This window comes from Sprattus sprattus (genome assembly GCF_963457725.1).
Source record: "Sprattus sprattus genome assembly, chromosome: 15".
Classification (NCBI taxonomy): Eukaryota; Metazoa; Chordata; class Actinopteri; order Clupeiformes; family Clupeidae; genus Sprattus; species Sprattus sprattus.
The window spans coordinates 12437440-12455809 of NC_137913.1; the positions used below are offsets into that span (position 1 = coordinate 12437440).

Sequence of the window (18370 nt, forward strand, 5' to 3'; positions counted from 1 at the left end):
CTAAGCCTCCTAAAGGGAAGTGAGGAAAATGCGGAAGTAAATTAATCAGTCGACCGATTCTACATTACACAATAACTTCCATACATGCATGTTATTATTAACAGACTGCTGGTTATCAATACATCAAATGTTCCTATTCATGTAACTGCAGCATGTTGTTTCATAAATAATAAGGGATATATTTTTTTCGTCATTGTAGATTCATCAGCTTAAATGCAAATCCTTTTCACCATCAATTCATAGATTTCAAATGCTGTTTCTTTATCAAGAGCATTTTCAAACCAGTGCTCATACCTTCACAATGAGGAAGGTATTTCTGAACTGTTTAATGAATCAGTTCATTAATATGTTAGATGTAAGGTATTCATTGCTGTTTTTAATAAATACAATGTTTTTAATGAAAATATTGAGAGGTCTGGTGCAAAGTTGGAGAGAAATCCAATCGTTTCCAAGTGTAATGAACAAAGAAAACGTCTTACAGAATCACTAATGCAACAAGATTACGATAGAAGCCATTTATTTTCCCTCGAGGACCTACACATCTGAATCAAAAGACAGGATTTTCACTCCACAAGTGTCAAGCGTGGCCCAACAACAGGTGAACAACACTGGTACTCATTAGAACGCACATCAAATACTCAACAAAAATATGTATGCTTCTGTGCTGCTGGTTTATTCCACCTGTATCTGTGTGGTGAAACTCACACAGGAAGGTAGGCAAGGACTGAGATGTCAAATAACTCGAAAACACCCAGGCATTCTCATGAATTTCAACAAAACAGAAAGTCTCCATTCAGCTGTCTAAAGAACAAAACTGCCCCTCTAAGCCCCTCATTAAGCAGAGGACAACAATAAGCAGTTCACGGTCTACGCACATACCTGACAAGACTTCTGTCCCCTAGATAGAACAATGAACATTTATAAGAGGTGGCCAGCACCATTTCTAAAAAAAGGAGTAGACACAAAAATCGAACTACACAGATGACGAGACAGACCCTGAAACATAAACATGGTATTTCTCTGTGTGCTAAATAACAAAGATAACTAGGGAATAATTAATCATATTTCCCAGGTATGTATAAAACACCTTGTCGAAGTGGTCTGGCCCAGACCATTGTCATTGTCCCCACTGCCATTCTAGGGAGTCTCCCAGTATAATTAACCGAACCAAAAAAGGAACCAAAAAAAGATGTTCCAAGTTTACGGCGGCGCTTCTTTGCGTCGGACTGACCAGCTGGACGAGGACACAAACTCCCAACCAGTCAGTAATCCATTAATCCTTATTCAATAAGACACCATTGGTGCACCAACGTAGTTCACTTAAACAAATGGTTCCAACATTGCAAAAGTTCGTGCAATCAATTGTGTGCTTCTTTGGGTGTGCAAATCCATGCGTGCTTGTAAGTGCAATACGGGGCAGGAGTGTAACGTTCAAATGCGGTCAAACATGTGTACGAACCAGAGCTTGTTCCATAACGTTTGTGTAGTGGTAAGGTTTCATTAAATCAAACAAAAAAAGTCCCCATGAGATTTGAACCATTTCGAAAAAACATGAGAGGGTATGGTCGGAGGGTTTCATGTGTTTTTTTTTGCTCCAAGTTCCTGATATTAATACAAAGATGCATAAATAGCGACATCCAACAACAAGAGCTGCACAAAAAAAAACTGATTAATGACTTTTGTCCAAGTATGGTTGCAACTGTCAAACACAAAAATCTTCTCTGCTAGAGACAGTGGATTCAGGTTTCCACTGAACAAGTAGATTCAGGTGAAATTCCTCAGGGATGCTGACAAGCGCCCGCCCCCTGGTGCGTGCCACCCCCGCCGTGCCCACAGTACTCCTGCAGGTTCTGCCACAGGGTGACAAGGGCAGGCGCGGTGGCTTCTAAGCACCACTGGATCTCTGAGAGGGCCTCCACTCAGGTTTGTGGAGGTGGCTGAGGAGGTGCCTGAAGAACCCACTGAGGCCCCCATTAGCTCGAAGGCTGACGCAGAGGTCCTACAGGCATTAGTGGGGTCACCTGCTGAACCCCAGAATAAGGCAGGAAGACCTCAGAGCCTGGGCCCTACTACTACTTTTACCAGGGTGAGCCTCGTCTGACCTTTATCAGTGATTGTCTTAGCAGCTGGGGTATTACACAAACACACTCGTATCAAACTACTATCACAAGCACGGCACAGTCAGCTGTATATGTTAAATATATGGGTCTCTGGACGGAATGTTTGGTTGTGTGTGTTAAGACGATGTATGTGTGTGTTAATGTTATTTATTTCTCTGTCTGATGTCTGCATTTGTGTATGTCTGTGTTTATGTTATTGTGATATACTGTATTTGTGTATGTGTATACGAGTATGATGTGATGTACTGTATTTGTGTGTGTTCCTGTAGTGGATGATGGGCAACAGATGTTCCTGCACCCGGTGAATTTGCGCTGTCTGTACAGCCCCCCTGCCATCACCGCCAGGTAAACACACACACACACACACACACACACACACCAACACCAACAGAGGTGGAGATCCAGATACACGTTCATGTACACACACACTCTCACAGAGGAGTATGAAAATTCAGAACCGCATTGTGAAATGTACACACTGTAACGTCATGACAGGTTCCCAGAGGGTGGGGCAGTGCAATAAACAGAGAAAACCGTCAAAATGGAAGATTCAAAAAGAAGGTTTAAATTCGTTCACTAGGCAGGCAACTCTTCAAACTAACACAAAAATCCAAATACCAACATGAACTCCCCAGGGGAGACAAAATCCAACACTTCTTAACAATTTGTTACTTTAGTAACCTTCCTGAGGGTCGGTATCTGTTTCACGGTCGTCTGCCTAGCTCCTTCCTGTGTTTGTTTTCACTCTGCCCTTTTCCTGACCTGGGTGAATCAGGTGGCTTGAGCATCTACAGCCGGGAGAGTGGTGCAGCATTCTGGGAAATGTGGCGTGGGCCTGAGCAGCCATTTGTTGGTGTGGCTGCCAACCATGTAAGGGGATGTAATAGCCCTCTACCACATGACCCCTTGTGAACACATACACTATTCTAGGTATGAACACATTGCTTCGGGAGCATGGAAGGAGGGCGTGTAATTTGATTGGTTGTTGAGTTCAAATATCAATAACCTTTTGCCAGAATCGCAGACTGTACGTTAAACACTCGAACGGCCATGCAGTTCAGGCGGTTAAAATGGCAGACTGCTGTCGGCATCGGCACCTGGCCTATCTGACCTGTGAGCCCTGCAGCCCCCAGTCCTCTCCAGAAAGGTGAGGTCCCTTTCCTACTTCCTCACATCTCAGGAAGCAGGGCAAATGTAAGTGCCATGGAGCTTCACCCTTTGTGCTCTCCTTACACTCCTAACCCCTCGTGCTTTAGTGAGTGGTGCTCTGATAGCCAGTCCTGACCGTATTTATGGTCTGCGTGGTTCCTCTGTTTTTATGGGTCAGGGTTAGTCTGTTTTCTGATGTCTCTTGTTCCTCTGGGTTCTACTGATGTCTATGGTTCCCCTACGTTCTGATGGTGGTTAATATTCCTCTGTCTTCTGATGTTTGTGGTTCCCCTGTTTTCTTGTGGTGTTTGTGGTTCCTCTGTATTCTGATTGTGCTTATTGTTCCTCTTTGTTCTGTGTCGTTAGATCCGGAGGTGCACATTGGCCTAGAGAACCTGCAGCAATTCCCTGAATTTGGTTCTCTCCCCAACAGCAGCAGCAGCCCTCCTGCCCATCCTGAGTTCCTTCTGGCTCCCTCCTCACCTTTCAGCAGCAGCCCTGCTCAGGTAGCATACACACGCACGCACATTTGTACCAGGAGGGCACCAGTCTTGTGCGGTCGCACCAGGCACACACACACACTCTCCCTCCTTTCATGGCTCTTGTTTTCCCCACCCAGTTGTGTATCCTGTGTGCCCTTCAGCAGTATCTCATTCTCAGTCTCCACTTTCTCAATCAGCTTTATTTCTCAGAGTAAGTAGGTCCCTGTTCTAGTTGTTTATGTTGGCCTGCGAGTGCAAAGCTCTGCAAAACACAGCAGTGTCCCTCTGCACTCGCCACGGTTGGTTTTGCCCATTAGCCTCCCAAACATTGAGATATTCAAAGTGTAATGGTGTATTGAATATCAAAATTGACAACATGGTTGACAATACACTGCAGACTGACCCATGCCCAGATCAATATGAACTTACTTTACCCCATCTCTCAATCTCATGTCTATTGCAGTTTTCTTTAGATTGATTTTTTAACGCAAGGCCATCTTTTTCATTTTGAGATGTAGTTTTTAAGAGTTGCTGTAATGGTGGATTGTTGGAGTGGGTGGGTGGATGAAGTGTAGCAGTCAGCCAGCTGTAGATTTACCTTCCAGGGCCCCTCTCCCAATCGGAGTCAGTTGCACCTTAACAAACCTGTTGCCCCTGCAAGCCAAGCTAACGGGTGGCAGATTTCCTAGTGCTCTTTGAGATCAGTGTTATGGCAGCCATCTTAACCTGAGGCATATTGCTTTTATGTTGAACAATGTTGGAACTTTTATCTCTGAAATGGTCTGTACCTCATCACTATCCTGTATAACATGATGGGTAGGCTGTTAAGTGTGTTTCTCAAACGTTAATGTAAAACTAGGCAAGATTAATCTGGTTTTGCACATGAACTAATTTAATAGATGTTTTCCTTCTCGCCCAGTGTTGCTCCCTCTAAACCATCCAAACTCCAGGTTATTAGTTCTGGTCTTGGGGGACCAATCAGATGGGCTGGTTTTAGTTGTGCATCCATCCTGTGCAGATTTAAAACAGTTTATGGTCAATTCAGGTTTATGTGGATTAAGAAAATAATAAAAGACACAAAGATGGTCAGTTTAGTAATGCTGTCAAACTAGTTTACCCTGTGGATCCTCCCAGTGACCTGTCCTGTTTTCCGGTTCCTGTAATCTTTGTCCAACCCCACAGCACTATTGCTTTGTGTGTGTGTGTGTGTGTGTGTGTGTGTGTGTGTGTGTGTCTGTGTGTCTGTGTCTGTGTGTCTGTGTGTGTGAGGGAGGGAGGGAGGGAGGGAGAGAGAAACCATAGAGAGGTGCTGACCGCTGATTTGCTATGCTATGTATTGGGTGTAAAGACAAACTTATACTTATATATTTAAATAAACTTTATAAATTCAACTTCACAGGAATAATAAAAAAGCTGACCTAAGGTTGGAATGAATAAAGATGATTATACACAGTCAAAGGGAGTATTGTCATTTTTTTTTTAATGACCCTGAACCAGCCCTCGACACGGCCGTAACTTCCTTGTCAGTCATATCTCGACACTGGTGCTGAGAAACCAAGGCCCTGGGTAGTAATTTAGGGTCATCTGTGCCTTGTGAAAGTAGTAGGTGCCAGTGGGTAAGGATCTATTTGAACAAAAACTGATACATTTTGCAAAAGTAGCATAATGGCTACACTTCTATACAAAGTTTTCAGTATACATAAATTATACACAAAAATATTTCATGGTGCAATGGTATAGTGATTCAAAGCGCATTATGATTGGAAACGTTTGCTGTAACAAAACATCATTGGTGGATCTCCTGTCTTCTAGCAGCCTAGATGCTCCAATCATGTGAAGATGATTTGTGGTCAGGAGTATCATGCGTATAATATGCTTCATGGTGTGATATTATTTCACATAAAGGTGTGGGTGCAGAAATAAAATATCACTCAATTTCAATGAGTTACTGTATCCCCCGAGTGTAAAGCTGCCATTTGACACCGGTGAATTTTGCCAGCTTAAGTTTCGATCATTCTTTTGCTGCTGGGGCTATCAGCTTTTTTTTGTTGATGTGAAGACGTAGATCAGCCTATTGCTGGTGGTAACAACATTCTCTATTTTTAATAAATGCAGCTGTTAGTGGCTGCTTCATTGTAGAGAGTTTGGTGAGCAGAGGATTTGGATAAGGACCGTAAGGGATCCTTTCCCTGCATTCTCTATGGACAACGGGGGAGTGATGGGAGACTTGGCACCATCCATGAGTGAAGTGCTGTTACTGTGGCATTTGAGAACCTCCTCTAATACCAGACTGGTGTCCCACTGGTGTAGTTCAGGCTGGTAGACGTCTGTGGCAAGGCTGGCTGGGCACTCGGGATGGGCGTGCTTGGGGAAGTGCTGGCCCTGGCATGGTCATCTGTCCTGTGCACGCAGCCTCTGCTTGATGATCAGGCCGAAGGGCACGGGGCACATGTTCTCTTGGCAGCCCTCGGCATGGTAGCATCATAGTGCAATGAAATTCTTGCAGATGGGTCAGCCTCCACTGGTCTTGTGATTGCACCTCTTGGAGTTTCCTCCCAGTGCAGAAATCACAGGCCACATCTCCAGGACCAGCGTAGCAGTGAGTATGTAGAACAGGACTGAACTGCTGGAGCTTCAGGACCACTTCTGCTAAGGCTGAGTTTGTGTAAAGTGCAGGATGGGAGCTGTATGACTAGGCATTGGGGACAGGCATAGTGTCCTGCATGGTTAGGTTGGGCCCAGTATGAGGTGATGCACTGTTTGCAGTAACTGTGTCCACAGGGGATGGAGACCGGGTCCTTCAGCAAATCAGTACACACTGTTCATTTGAAGTGGTCCTCTGTCAACAGACTGGCTATGAACTCACTGCAGAAACGATAAAGGAGATTAGATTTTTGAGACACTACACATCTGTATGTGTGACAGATGACTGCAGTATATTAACACACATTTGCATAAAACAAAGCTTTGACAAATGTAATAGTTTATAGTTCACCAAAGGACTGTGGACTAAATCACTGCACAAAAAAAAAAAAAAAACATAACTCATTCCTGAAATATATTCAGTCCACACATAAACAGAAACTAAATATAATAATAAATAATGACTGTATTCAGCCTCCATTTTGGTCACAGTAACTCATCAACATCAGTTTGAAGTAGTAATAGCTGGCTGTCTGTACATATTAGTGGATAATTGTTTATGTGGATTAGGCCTGCATGTAGATGGATGGCAAACGAGAGTATTAATGTAAATGTAATTGTTAACCTGATCCATGACTTTTTCCCCCTCAAATTGACCTCACTTCCTTAATCCTTAGGTCTCCATTTTTGCAGATCTGAAATTGGTTACGATGTGAAACCTTTGGATATTTTCATTCAAATTAACATTTTTGAAATGTGATCTAACTTAATTTATAATCCAATAAGACTACATTTTAATACATCCGTTTAACCACAATCTAGGGGTGCATATGTTACAAACTTGATAGTTTTACAACCCATACTACCATTATAACACTTATATTTCTCATTAATAACTTAAGAATTAACTAAACTAATTGTTCACTACTTGCTAACCCTCCACATCATCTATTCATATGTGAACATCATCACAGCAATTTCTTCCTCTTTTGAACAAATTGCAAATGCTTTGGTACATTCAATCTAATCAGTATAAGGTGAAGTCCAACTTGTCAGGATCATGCATTTGTGGGTGCAGCACAGCTGATTATGTGGGTAGCGCCCAAGTAAAATTTGCTAAACAGTGCATTTGCCTGTTGGTATTGACTCTTGTTTTGAGTTGTTTGGATGATTGAACTTTCGATCAGTAACAAGGTCTGGTGCAAACTTGGAGAGAAATCCAATAGTTTCCAGTGTCATGAACAAAGAAAACGTCTTACAGAAACACTAATGCAACAAGATTATGAAAGGAGTCATTTATTTCCCCTCCAGGACATCAAAAATAACCAACACTTCATAACTCATTGTTCAGAACCAACTAAGGCTTAGGTATGACCGCCATACATTCCTGTACACTCTCATCAGCAGACAGATGACATGATGGGAGAGTTGTTTTTTTTTTGCTGCAAAATAAATCCCAAACTGTAACTCAATGTAAATGTCTAAAACTAAAGACAGGATTTTCACTCCACAAGTGTCAAGAGTGGCCCAACAACAGGTGACCAACACTGGTACTCATTAGAATGCACAAAGAATCCTGCCCAACCAAAATCTGCATGCTTCTGTGCTGCTGGTTTATTCCACCTGTGTGGTGAAACTCACACAGGAAGGTAAGCAGGGAATGAGCTGAGATGTCAAATTACTCCAAAAACACCGGGGCATTCTCAATGACTGCACAAACGCTTAATATAACAATTGTCCTGATACAGGCTTATCGAAACAAACATTAGAATAATGGTGGTTTGCTGTTGCAAAAAAAATTCATTCAGTCAGAAAGAATCACGGGTAAATATCCAAAGAGAAATAAGACAAAAAAGGCAAGAGGGTTCCAGTTAATTTGTGATGGTGATGAATCAACAGGTACCAGGTCACCTGATGGAAACTCTGTCCTTCATCAGCACCCATCATATACAATCAATCAATCAATCGCCTTCCTATTAGCATTACAACCACACACAAGGTCAGTCACACAACAAAGGTAAAAATATTTTACCAAGGGCCAAAAAAATAATGTTTTTAATGCAGAATAAATGTCATCATACAGGAGGTGGCTCACCAAACACGGCGTTCAGCTGGCTTGTAACACTCACACACCGCACACACATCAACTTCCCTTAAGTGTATCTGGGATTCAGGCAGTCGGGGTGGGGGGAGCCATTTTGTCCAAATGCACAAACCAGCATCAAAATATGTACACAATAACAGAGTCAAGGGTTTTTGTGGATAGTATTAGCACCCCCTGATTGCTTGGGTTACCTGACATGTATCACACTTCAGTCAATCACCACCTTTTATCCCGGAAAATGACTCATATTTATGGACTATGTAACAATATATTACAAATGAAAGTACATATACATGGACACCGGGTGGCAGCCCTAACCCCACACTGTCAAAGGCTACAGCAGCCCAGTCTCCATGGGACACAAAGATCCTCCTTTGATATGTATTGTGTACAGGTGTCATCAAAGCAGGTCAAGCTCAATGATATCTCTCAATTTAGCATCAACATCTGAACTGGGAAAATCACCTGTATACTTGATTATGACCACTTAAATGCAAAGAAGTGTGTCTAGTGAACACACTTAACTTCTGCTTGAGACTCTCTTTCTTGTAATGGCCCAGTGTAATAGGCATTCTAATGTGCCACTGAGGGAAAATTAAAGTTCTTCATGAATCCATCAAATGCTCCTCCGCTTTGATGTTGGTAGTTTCCCCAGTGGGGCACATACATGAACTGAATCTGGGGCTGCAAATGGGTATTGGTATCTCACAAACTGGGAAACAACAACAAAAACACAAACAAAACAACAGTGAAATGGGTAGAGAGCCTTACCACAGCAATTCCACTTAGGATCTCTACTATTACTTGCACAGAAAAAGCCCTCCACATGCAAGACAGCAACACAAAATATTTCCCAAAGGTCAAGATCTTCTTTCACCCTGTGAATCCGAAGGACACTTAGTTTATTCCTGTACTCGATATATGTATGTATGTAGTGGCCAGAGTTTGCTACAGAACTTTTGTATAGTGGTCAGGTTCCATTAAGTCAAGAAAAAAAGACCCCATGAGATGTGAATCATATCAGAAAATATGAAGGAGGATTGCTTGAGTGTTTCCTGTTTTGTTTTGCTCAAACTTCCTGATAGCCTGGGTGCCATCCGTTTTGTACGCGCTCCACTGATTGCTGCGTTCTCTCGTTTTTTTTCAGCGAGAACGCAACAATCAGTGGAGCGCGTACAAAATGGATGGCACCCAGGCTAAGTTCCTGATGCAAGTCTGCATAAATAGCAACATCCAACAACAAGAGCTGCACACGAAGAAAAACCTCAGAGGAGTGACCTTTATCCAAGCTAGCATGGTTGCAACTGTCTAACACAAAAATTGCACACTTGTCTTCCCTCTCTGCTGGTGACAGTGGATTCAGGTTTTTACTGAACATTTGGATGTGACAGTGAAAGGCCTCACGGATGCTGGCGCCATGACAACATGAAGCTCAGGCTTCTAAGCACCACTGGATCTCTGAGAGGGCTGCCCCTCAGGTTTGTTGAAGACACCATAAAAACCCCATGGCAGGAGTCACACAAGTGCACACCTGCACTACAAGCTAGAAACGTGTGTCCTTAAGTCATAAAGGAGTGCTCCACATTACATTTGACATTTGTCATGAAGACTATCCTTTAGATGCGTGTTTAACACCAGACTTCAAGTGTAGTGTTTTTTTCTTCTTCTACAAAAGATGTGGTTCTTTCTCAGGGTATGCATAAGTTCAGAGTGTAGTCTGGCTTCAGGAAGTGGACCAGGATACAGACTGAGCCATTAAGTACCCTCTGGGGAAAAGTTCACTCAACTCTAACTAGGCTTTGCTTCAAAAGACTGAGAATGCTATGGGTTAACCATCAACTATCTCTGTGTAATATTCTCTCCTTGAATCATCTGACTGCTACGGTTTGCGGTGTGGGGGGTTCGTCTACCTCCCTCTTTCACTGGGAAAACCACTGAATCGTGCTGGCAGTCATGTCATGCACAAAGCCTCATCCCAAAGAGTAAAAGCATGATACAGACTGGACCCGCACACACACAAACACAAACACAAGTTGGAATGTGGTATAACCTGGCTTGCACACAGAAAAAAAATTAGGGGAAAAGGGCATTTTAAATTGTGTATGACGACACCAAACATCCATGTGTAGGAATCATAAATACAGAGAGAAGAGGTTATTTTCTTGCTACAAAAACAATAAGGGTAACATCTTTGAAAGGCAGAAGGTTGGTCCTCTAAAGGTAACTCGTCAAGGAGCAACGGGCAGAGGCAAGAGTCCAATCCGAGCTGGGTGTTGGGGAGTGGGGGGTGTCGCAGATGGTGTGTGTGTGTGCAGAACAGGCCCTCCTGGATGTCCACACCACGCACGCCAAATGCTTTCTGCTCCACAGTCTCCAGACACTACTGACCTCCATTGTAGGCGTAATCGGCTTTGTTGTGCATGATGAGTTTGTTGTCCACAAAGTAGAAGCTGTCTGACCTGGTCTCATATGGATGCTCAACCATCTGACGGACTGAGAGACAGGAGAGAGAGGGAGAAAGAAGAGGAGGAAAGAAGAGGAGTGAAGTAGATAGGGAAGAGAGAAAACAGGGAGTGACAGAGAAACGTAAAATAATTAAAATAGAACACAAAATATGTTTGGTAACTAAAAGAACTAGAAAAGAGGAAGTTAGCTTATGAAACCCTAGTGCAACAGTGTTAGCTGAACTCACTCATGTCCTCTGGGAGCTGTGGGAACTCGTAGATGTGCTCACACGTGTTACGGCTGCTGGGGATGCAGAATCCGAAGTCGAAGTCAAAACTCTTGAGCAGACGTTCCTGGAAATAGTGTCTCTCAATCATCCGGAAGTTTTGCACTGCCCGGTCTCCCACCGTAAACTCCACACTAAGGAGGGGAAAAGACAGGAAGAAACAGAAAGCGACACGGGCAAAGGGTTACTATACAGCAGAGTAGCAAACTTTAAATAAGGCAATTTGTTTTAAGTGACTGTTACCATATGCTACATGTTTACACTGAACAAATAACATCTCAATGTGTCGTATATGAACATCACATTGAGCCTGGTTTAAACGGTTATACTTGCCCTTGGTTGCATTTGGATTTTTATGAAGGTGAGAATTACTAATGAAATAGGCTGACTAGACAAGTGGAAAGGTGTTTCTCCAGTTAGATGACTGGATGCTGTGTACGACGGTGCTGAAAACTCACGTGGCTCCAACAGTGCGCAGCCTAAGGAATGCTGGGGTGAACTGATAACGCACAAAACGCCCCGCACTGGAATCGACCTCTCCATTTTCATCATCCTCATCCAGAAGGTCTGTCAAAGCGGTAGAGAGTGATGGAAGAGATGGGTGTGAGTAGAAGAGGTATCCCGTGATGTCCAAAGTCACATGGTATCACAGAGTAAAGTACCACACTCAATCTCGCCAGGTAAGTAGTGATGTAACTCTTATTCAGAGACCTCAGTACTTGTTGAATGTTATCTGGAACATCCAACGCATTTAATACTTTAATGTTATCAATGTAAAGCACTACCTACCACAGGATTGAGGTTTGGCAATCTCAAAGAGCACTGTATTGGTTTCCAGATCCCTTATCTTGAAGCGTATGAAGTCAATGTTGTAGAGGTTGTCTTCTGGCTTGCAGAGGTAGTCTGAGAAGTAGGGTTGGGCAGCAACAAAAACAAGAGTTATGCTTGACTCATACAAAAAATAAAATAAAGCTTACTAGAAACCCAGAACGGATGTATGCTACCAGCTTGGCAGTATAGCACTTCCTGGTGTAAATATCAAGCAAACGAGGCACAAAGCACAGACTGCTCTGCACAACTGATGGAGGGTATTCGTCCTGGTTCTGAAGATAGTGTAATCCAGCCTTGCCAACATTAACTACATTGCTGGCAACACAACTAACAAATGTACCTACCTTACATTAACACAACGACACATTGCAACCCTGGCATTAACATCCTTTAATGATGCGTAATAAAGTTTCCGTGACGATCAAACTCAGGCAAGCAAATCATCTACTACTAGACATTTGTGGTAACGTTGACCAGGCAGTTCAGTTGTATATGCTATCATATTAGACCTAATAGATTATATCTAGCAGGACTACATTACAAGCTAGATACCAGGTTGTTATGAGTTCACAATGTAAATTCACATTACAAAAGTAATACAAGTAGATACAAAGACAGGGCCTGGTTAATGTTACATTAGTGTCGGCTTGCTAGTGCTGTGCGAATTACAATCCTGGTTATCTTTTCTTAGTAGAAGGCACAGCAAGTAGCTTTTAAGTAAGTATTAACGTAAACAAAAACAAGCCAACGTGGCTTGAGTTTTAAAACATTTCGCTGACTCGATATGTATCCTTGTATGGGGTAATTTGTACCACTATCTACAGTGCAAGCTAACAACATTAAACAATAACGTTATGCTAACTATCGATAGCTAACTTTCGCCTATCGAGCGTTATAATTACCGTCATTGCCAGAATTCTGATAATTGTAAACACTAACAGTTAAGGTTACTTAAAAGGGGGCGCTTCAGGTAAAACTAAGTGAGTGCCTATACTATAGTAACAGCTTTCTAGCAGTAACACAACTTAAGATAACAGTTACTTACCACGGGTGACAGAGCGAAGCCCGAGGACACCGTCTGGAGTAATGTCTTTCCCCAGTGCCCGTAGTTCATCCTCCGTAACAGGCCGTCTATCTGTCTGATTTTTTCGTGATTTCAGCCTTTTTAAAACACTTCCACCTGGCTTTCGATCCCTCCCAGAGACCGTAGTTTCCGAGCCGTTGACAGTGGCAGCTGAATCATTTCGGGAGCTTTGACTGCTCATATCGCCGATGTTTACTATGCAGAGCGCGCGCCAGCTGCGTATGAAAAATGGAACTTCTTAAGTCAAGATGGCGTCGCGCGTCTCTATGGAGAACCTATGCTGAAAAGACAAGGTCGTGATTGGCTAAACGTGCAAGTTGGTTACCATAGTTACTCTCATACGTGCATGTACTTCCTGATTTTTTTCCTCAGATCAAAGATGTTTTATCAGAGACGTTGAAGCTTGGGTCTGATCATGATCAGATTAAGTGAGGTCAGGGGCACTTAACCTTTGGAGCCCCCATCACAACAGTGTAGAGGTCGGTCACGCCCACCCCATAGACTTGATCCCATCAGGTCATCATGCCTTTTGTAATTTTCACATGATCTATTTTAGGCCATCCGACATAGTTTAGCCAAGAATCACAACAGTGTAGAAGTGTCACTCTGGAGCTGATCTCATCCTGCCTTTTATAATTGTCCAATGATGTAGTTTAGCCAAGTATCAACACATTCTTACAAAGAATAATGAAACGTTTTGATGTCAGGAACACTTATACGAAACAAAAACTACACAAACAATACATATCAAAGTCATTCCTGAGACATGGGACAAAACATCATGTAAAACTTCATGTAATGAAAAATTACATTGCATGAATGTAATTAACTTATAGCCTACTAATCTGCAGAGATATGTTTTGGTACAACCTCCCAACGTTTTCTTATCAAGAAGTACCTTTTAGCTTTTTTTGTCAACACTGTCAGACACAAAGTAATTTCCACCTGCGTGTTTCAAACACATACTCTTGTTAGGAGACAACTTGCATTTCACTTATGACCGACATTTCCTTGATCAATATGAAGTATCATACTAAGGAATAAACAACACGTTAATCTGACACTTTACACTACACTTAATAGACTTCCAGATTATAGAACCATAACATGCTGGACTCTTTAGCTGTTATTGATCACTCACGAACCATCATCTGCAGAGACCTCAATGAAGATCTAATGGCCATCAGGACAAAACCCATATTTGAACTGTTCCATCTACATGACAACAACTGCCCTAACACTGTTTTGCTCTTTAGTAATATTTTAAATATTTGACTCAATATTTATTTTAAATAATTTGTTTTATCTTAGACCTCCCTTTTTGTGCTTAGGCCAATAAACCTATATCTGACCTCCAGGCAAGAGGTCCTCTCCACAACAGCTGGTGTCGTAAGTCTGCTTCTGTCAAGCTCCAGCCTCGGTCAGAGCCTGTCTGCCCAGCTCATGTACATCCTGCGGCCATTCACAAAGATTGCAGAATGAATCCAGCCCATTTCCCGTGCTGGAGGGGGAGTTTTTTTTATACCCAGCCACCAACAGACCTCGCTGAACATGCCAGCCTTGAAGTTCTGTCCTTGGTCAGTGTGCAGCTCCTCACACCGAAGCGGCATAACATCTCACTGACCAGACGCTCACCAGTGGTGGCAGTACTTTGGGCAGGCACTGCATACGCCATTGGCCACAAGGACATAGGGGTTCCTTTGGTGGGTGGTGGGGCCCAGGACATCCACAGCCACATGCTCCATAAGCGCCCCCACCTGGTAATACTGCGGCGGGAGCACTTAGTCAGTCCCTTCTTGGCCGTGTAGGAGTCACACTGGTGGACGCATAACTACACGTCCTGGTGACAGCTTGGCCGATATAAGCAGAACCAGAGCAGATTAAGTTTCCTGTTGATGCTGGAATGTTCCGCACCTCCCGAGTCGTGGCCCAACTCGAGGACACGGGCACGCAAACCAGGGAGGCACCAGCAGCTGCAGGATGTAGCACAGACTCCCAGGTACAGTATCTGCCAGCCCAGATACAGAAGCCCATTCTGGATGGTGAAGCAGGGCTTCAGTTTCAGCTTGTTTATTTGATGAAGAGGGACAGTGTACATTAATAAACATTAAAACGTAAATGCACCCAAATGTAGCCAAAAGGCTAGTTTCCATTGGCAGTCCCCCTGCCAGAGTGAAAATGGCTAAACAACTTAAAAAAGGCAATAACATATATATCAAACATAACATTGACAAAAAATAAAAAATAAAATAAAATAAAATAAAATCCCAATATACATGTATAAGTTCTACTGCTTACCAACTAATGATCACATTTTTGGTTATTTATTAACCTTGTTTTAATATTTATTTTAAAGCTGTTGAATGAGGTTGATTCTCTACTAGGGACACTGTGAATGAAACGCCTTGGTCTCAGGATCCAGTGCTGAGATAGCGGCCATACGCTGTCAACGTTGGCTGTCGCCCATCATCAGTTTGATGCTGACTGAGGGACTGATTGCGAGATGCAGGGGCTGGACAATGGCCCGGGACTTTCCAAGGTTCCCCGCATCGGTAACACCCCTTCTTGTAATAATTATCCTGTTCCTGAAAAAAAACTCAACTTTGAGAATCACATCATCCCAAAAATCAGGCAAAATGCTTTCAACCAAAATGTAATTACTGTTCCACACAGCAAATTTGCAATACTCAGCATCCACAATGTGAAGCTGTGCCTGGACTTGGAAGTAGTAAGCAAGACCCCTGCCTAGGGTAACTTCATCCCCATCACTGATGAAGCAAAACACCTTGTCTCCACACAGGCACAGATGAACCTCATTTTAGTGTGGGCACTAAAATTCATAATGAAAAGTACATTCTCATACAAAGGCAGATGTTTATCTGTCATTTTTCAACTGCCAAGCCTGCAGTCTTCATCAGAGGTGCTGCGGAAGCTTCCTGTCAGCTGATTTATGTGGACATGTCGTCCCACCTGTCACCACATAAATCAGATGACAGGAAGCTTCAGCAACATATCTGATGAAAACGGCAGGCTTAGTAGTAGGTACGTATCAGTGAAAAAAAGGTTAGTTCTCTGGTTTCTTAAACAAGTATGTATGCCAATTTATTTTTGGGATGCTGAGGACAAGCCCGGAAAAGCTACAGAAGTGGCAGGAATATGTAAAATGAGAAGAGCATAAAGATCATAAAGTACTGCCCTACTAAGGAAACGATAGTAACAGACTATATGAATGTGACATAACATGACAGCTAGTTGCAGTGTTTAATCTTAGTTTTCCCGTGTTAGGATCTGCCGGAGTGTGTTATAATAATTTACTATTACTGTAATTTCCTTTAGAAGGGGAGGGTAGGCTGGGCTACAATTACATGTATATATACTAAATGTAAATATACAAAAACAAAAGCAACGGTATATACATTTAAATACTTTTTTCCGTGTGATGTAAAACAGAGCCCCTATGTGAGAACAGGATTCTGACAATCTAGGAATAGAATAGAATGGAGGTGTATTTTATCACCACAAATGGAAACGTATTTTAAACAGTTAATCTGTAAGTGTGCACTGGTGACAGATTTAAAACAAGCTACAAGCAACACTGTGAACCTTTAAAACTGAGTTTACGGTTACACAAGGGACACATACATAGCTTACCCTGCCATTCAATTGCAATGAGCTGCAATGACCTCTCCGTCTTGTTTCGTGATGTAGTGGCAATTTACTGGATCTTTGAGGTTGGTTAAGCAAAAAAACATAACGTTGAGAAGCGCCACAGCGTTCAATGTTTTGTTGCTGGGTTAATCCAGAGGACAATTAGACATACCGCACTGTGGTGTGTAATATGACTGCGGCACAAAGTGAGAGAATGAGCATAGATGGCTTATGAAATCAAGGGCCCCTGGGCATGAAAGCCTCCTGGGCCCTCCAACTCCAGATAATGAGAATGGACAGATTATGGAATCAAGGGCCCCTGGGCACCAAAGCCTCTTGGGCCCTGCAACGCCCACACAGCAGGAAGCAACTCATAGCACAACCACTCTGTGTATAGGTGACATAGTTAATAGGGACTACCTGTAGATTGCCTACAGGACTCACACCACATCAACACATGATGCAACAAGCTATATTAATGTATTTGGATCACCGACACGTAGCACAATTTTGGACAAAATACAAAGACTGTATAGCCCATCAGACAGGATTCACGACAGGCAGTTGCTGTGTATGTGCATCTTGTTCTTTGCCCAGTATGCCTTGCCACTGACCCTGTTTGACCTTTCACAACCAATAGGTTGGCTTGGTTACTTAACTTGTATTCATTTTTTTTTTTTTTTTGTATCTGAAAATCTCACTGGTGGGGCTAAAATGACTCTGTCAGGGGCCCCTGAATTATAAGCTGTAATCCTTTCACTGAGACACAAATGCTAGACATTCAAGGACAAATAGGACTTCAAATATGGTGCAAAACATACATTTAAATCAGTACAGGTCTATAATGATCAGACTAGCTCTAGACCACTTGCATTTAGGCTGGGGGCCCAAGTATTTGTTTGTGTATTTCTCAGGGCTCAACCATAGTTCAGAGGGGCTGACCCTGAGACCAATGTAAGCAACTATAGTTTGTGGATGTGAAAGCTGTGCACTTGAGATATATTCTGTTGTTTTGCAACTTGTCTAGTGAATATGAATGAGTGTGACTTTATGATGGATAAATTCTTGTGATTTTTTTTTGCATTTTGAGAAATTGACATGTGTACATAATAACAACATGAGCTTCTTTGTATAAAATGTACTCTGCATTTATTTACAAAGTTTTGAGAAATATGTTGGTATGTATAAAATGAAGGATTATTAGTTGAAGACAAGAATATGTTTGAAAACAATACTAAATGTAGAGTATTAACATTTACAACAGGACAGGGGTATTCATTATCATAATATTACGTTTAAATATAGCTGCAAGCAGTGACCATCGGGGACCAAGCAGAAAACAGATGAATGATGATGACTGCTTCAACAGGTGAAAGAGGACCATTTTAATTTAGTAAAAGTTACATAAGTATTTAAATACAAAGTTAAATTTGAAGATAGACCAAACCATGTCAGAGGAACAGAGAAAAGTCTGTTGTAGGTTGCTGTAGTGACCAGAAGTTGTGCGTGACCATATAAATAGATGGGGCTACAAAGTTATGTTTTGCAACGTGGTTGGGCCCAGCATGACGTTAACAG

General features: G+C 42.4%; 1 protein-coding gene across 1 annotated transcript; it reads right to left on the reverse strand.

Annotated features, from left to right (window-relative positions):
- Positions 1–9733: 9733 nt before the first annotated feature.
- Positions 9734–13367, reverse strand: unc119b (unc-119 lipid binding chaperone B). Its single transcript, XM_080853103.1, has 5 exons — positions 13106–13367; positions 12019–12132; positions 11688–11796; positions 11191–11363; positions 9734–10991 (listed from the first exon to the last, which is right to left on the reverse strand). Exons 1-5 carry the CDS (start codon positions 13323–13325, stop codon positions 10879–10881), a joined length of 729 nt encoding a protein of 242 aa, XP_080709229.1. The 5' UTR covers positions 13326–13367; the 3' UTR covers positions 9734–10878.
- Between the last annotated feature and the right edge of the window lie 5003 nt (positions 13368–18370).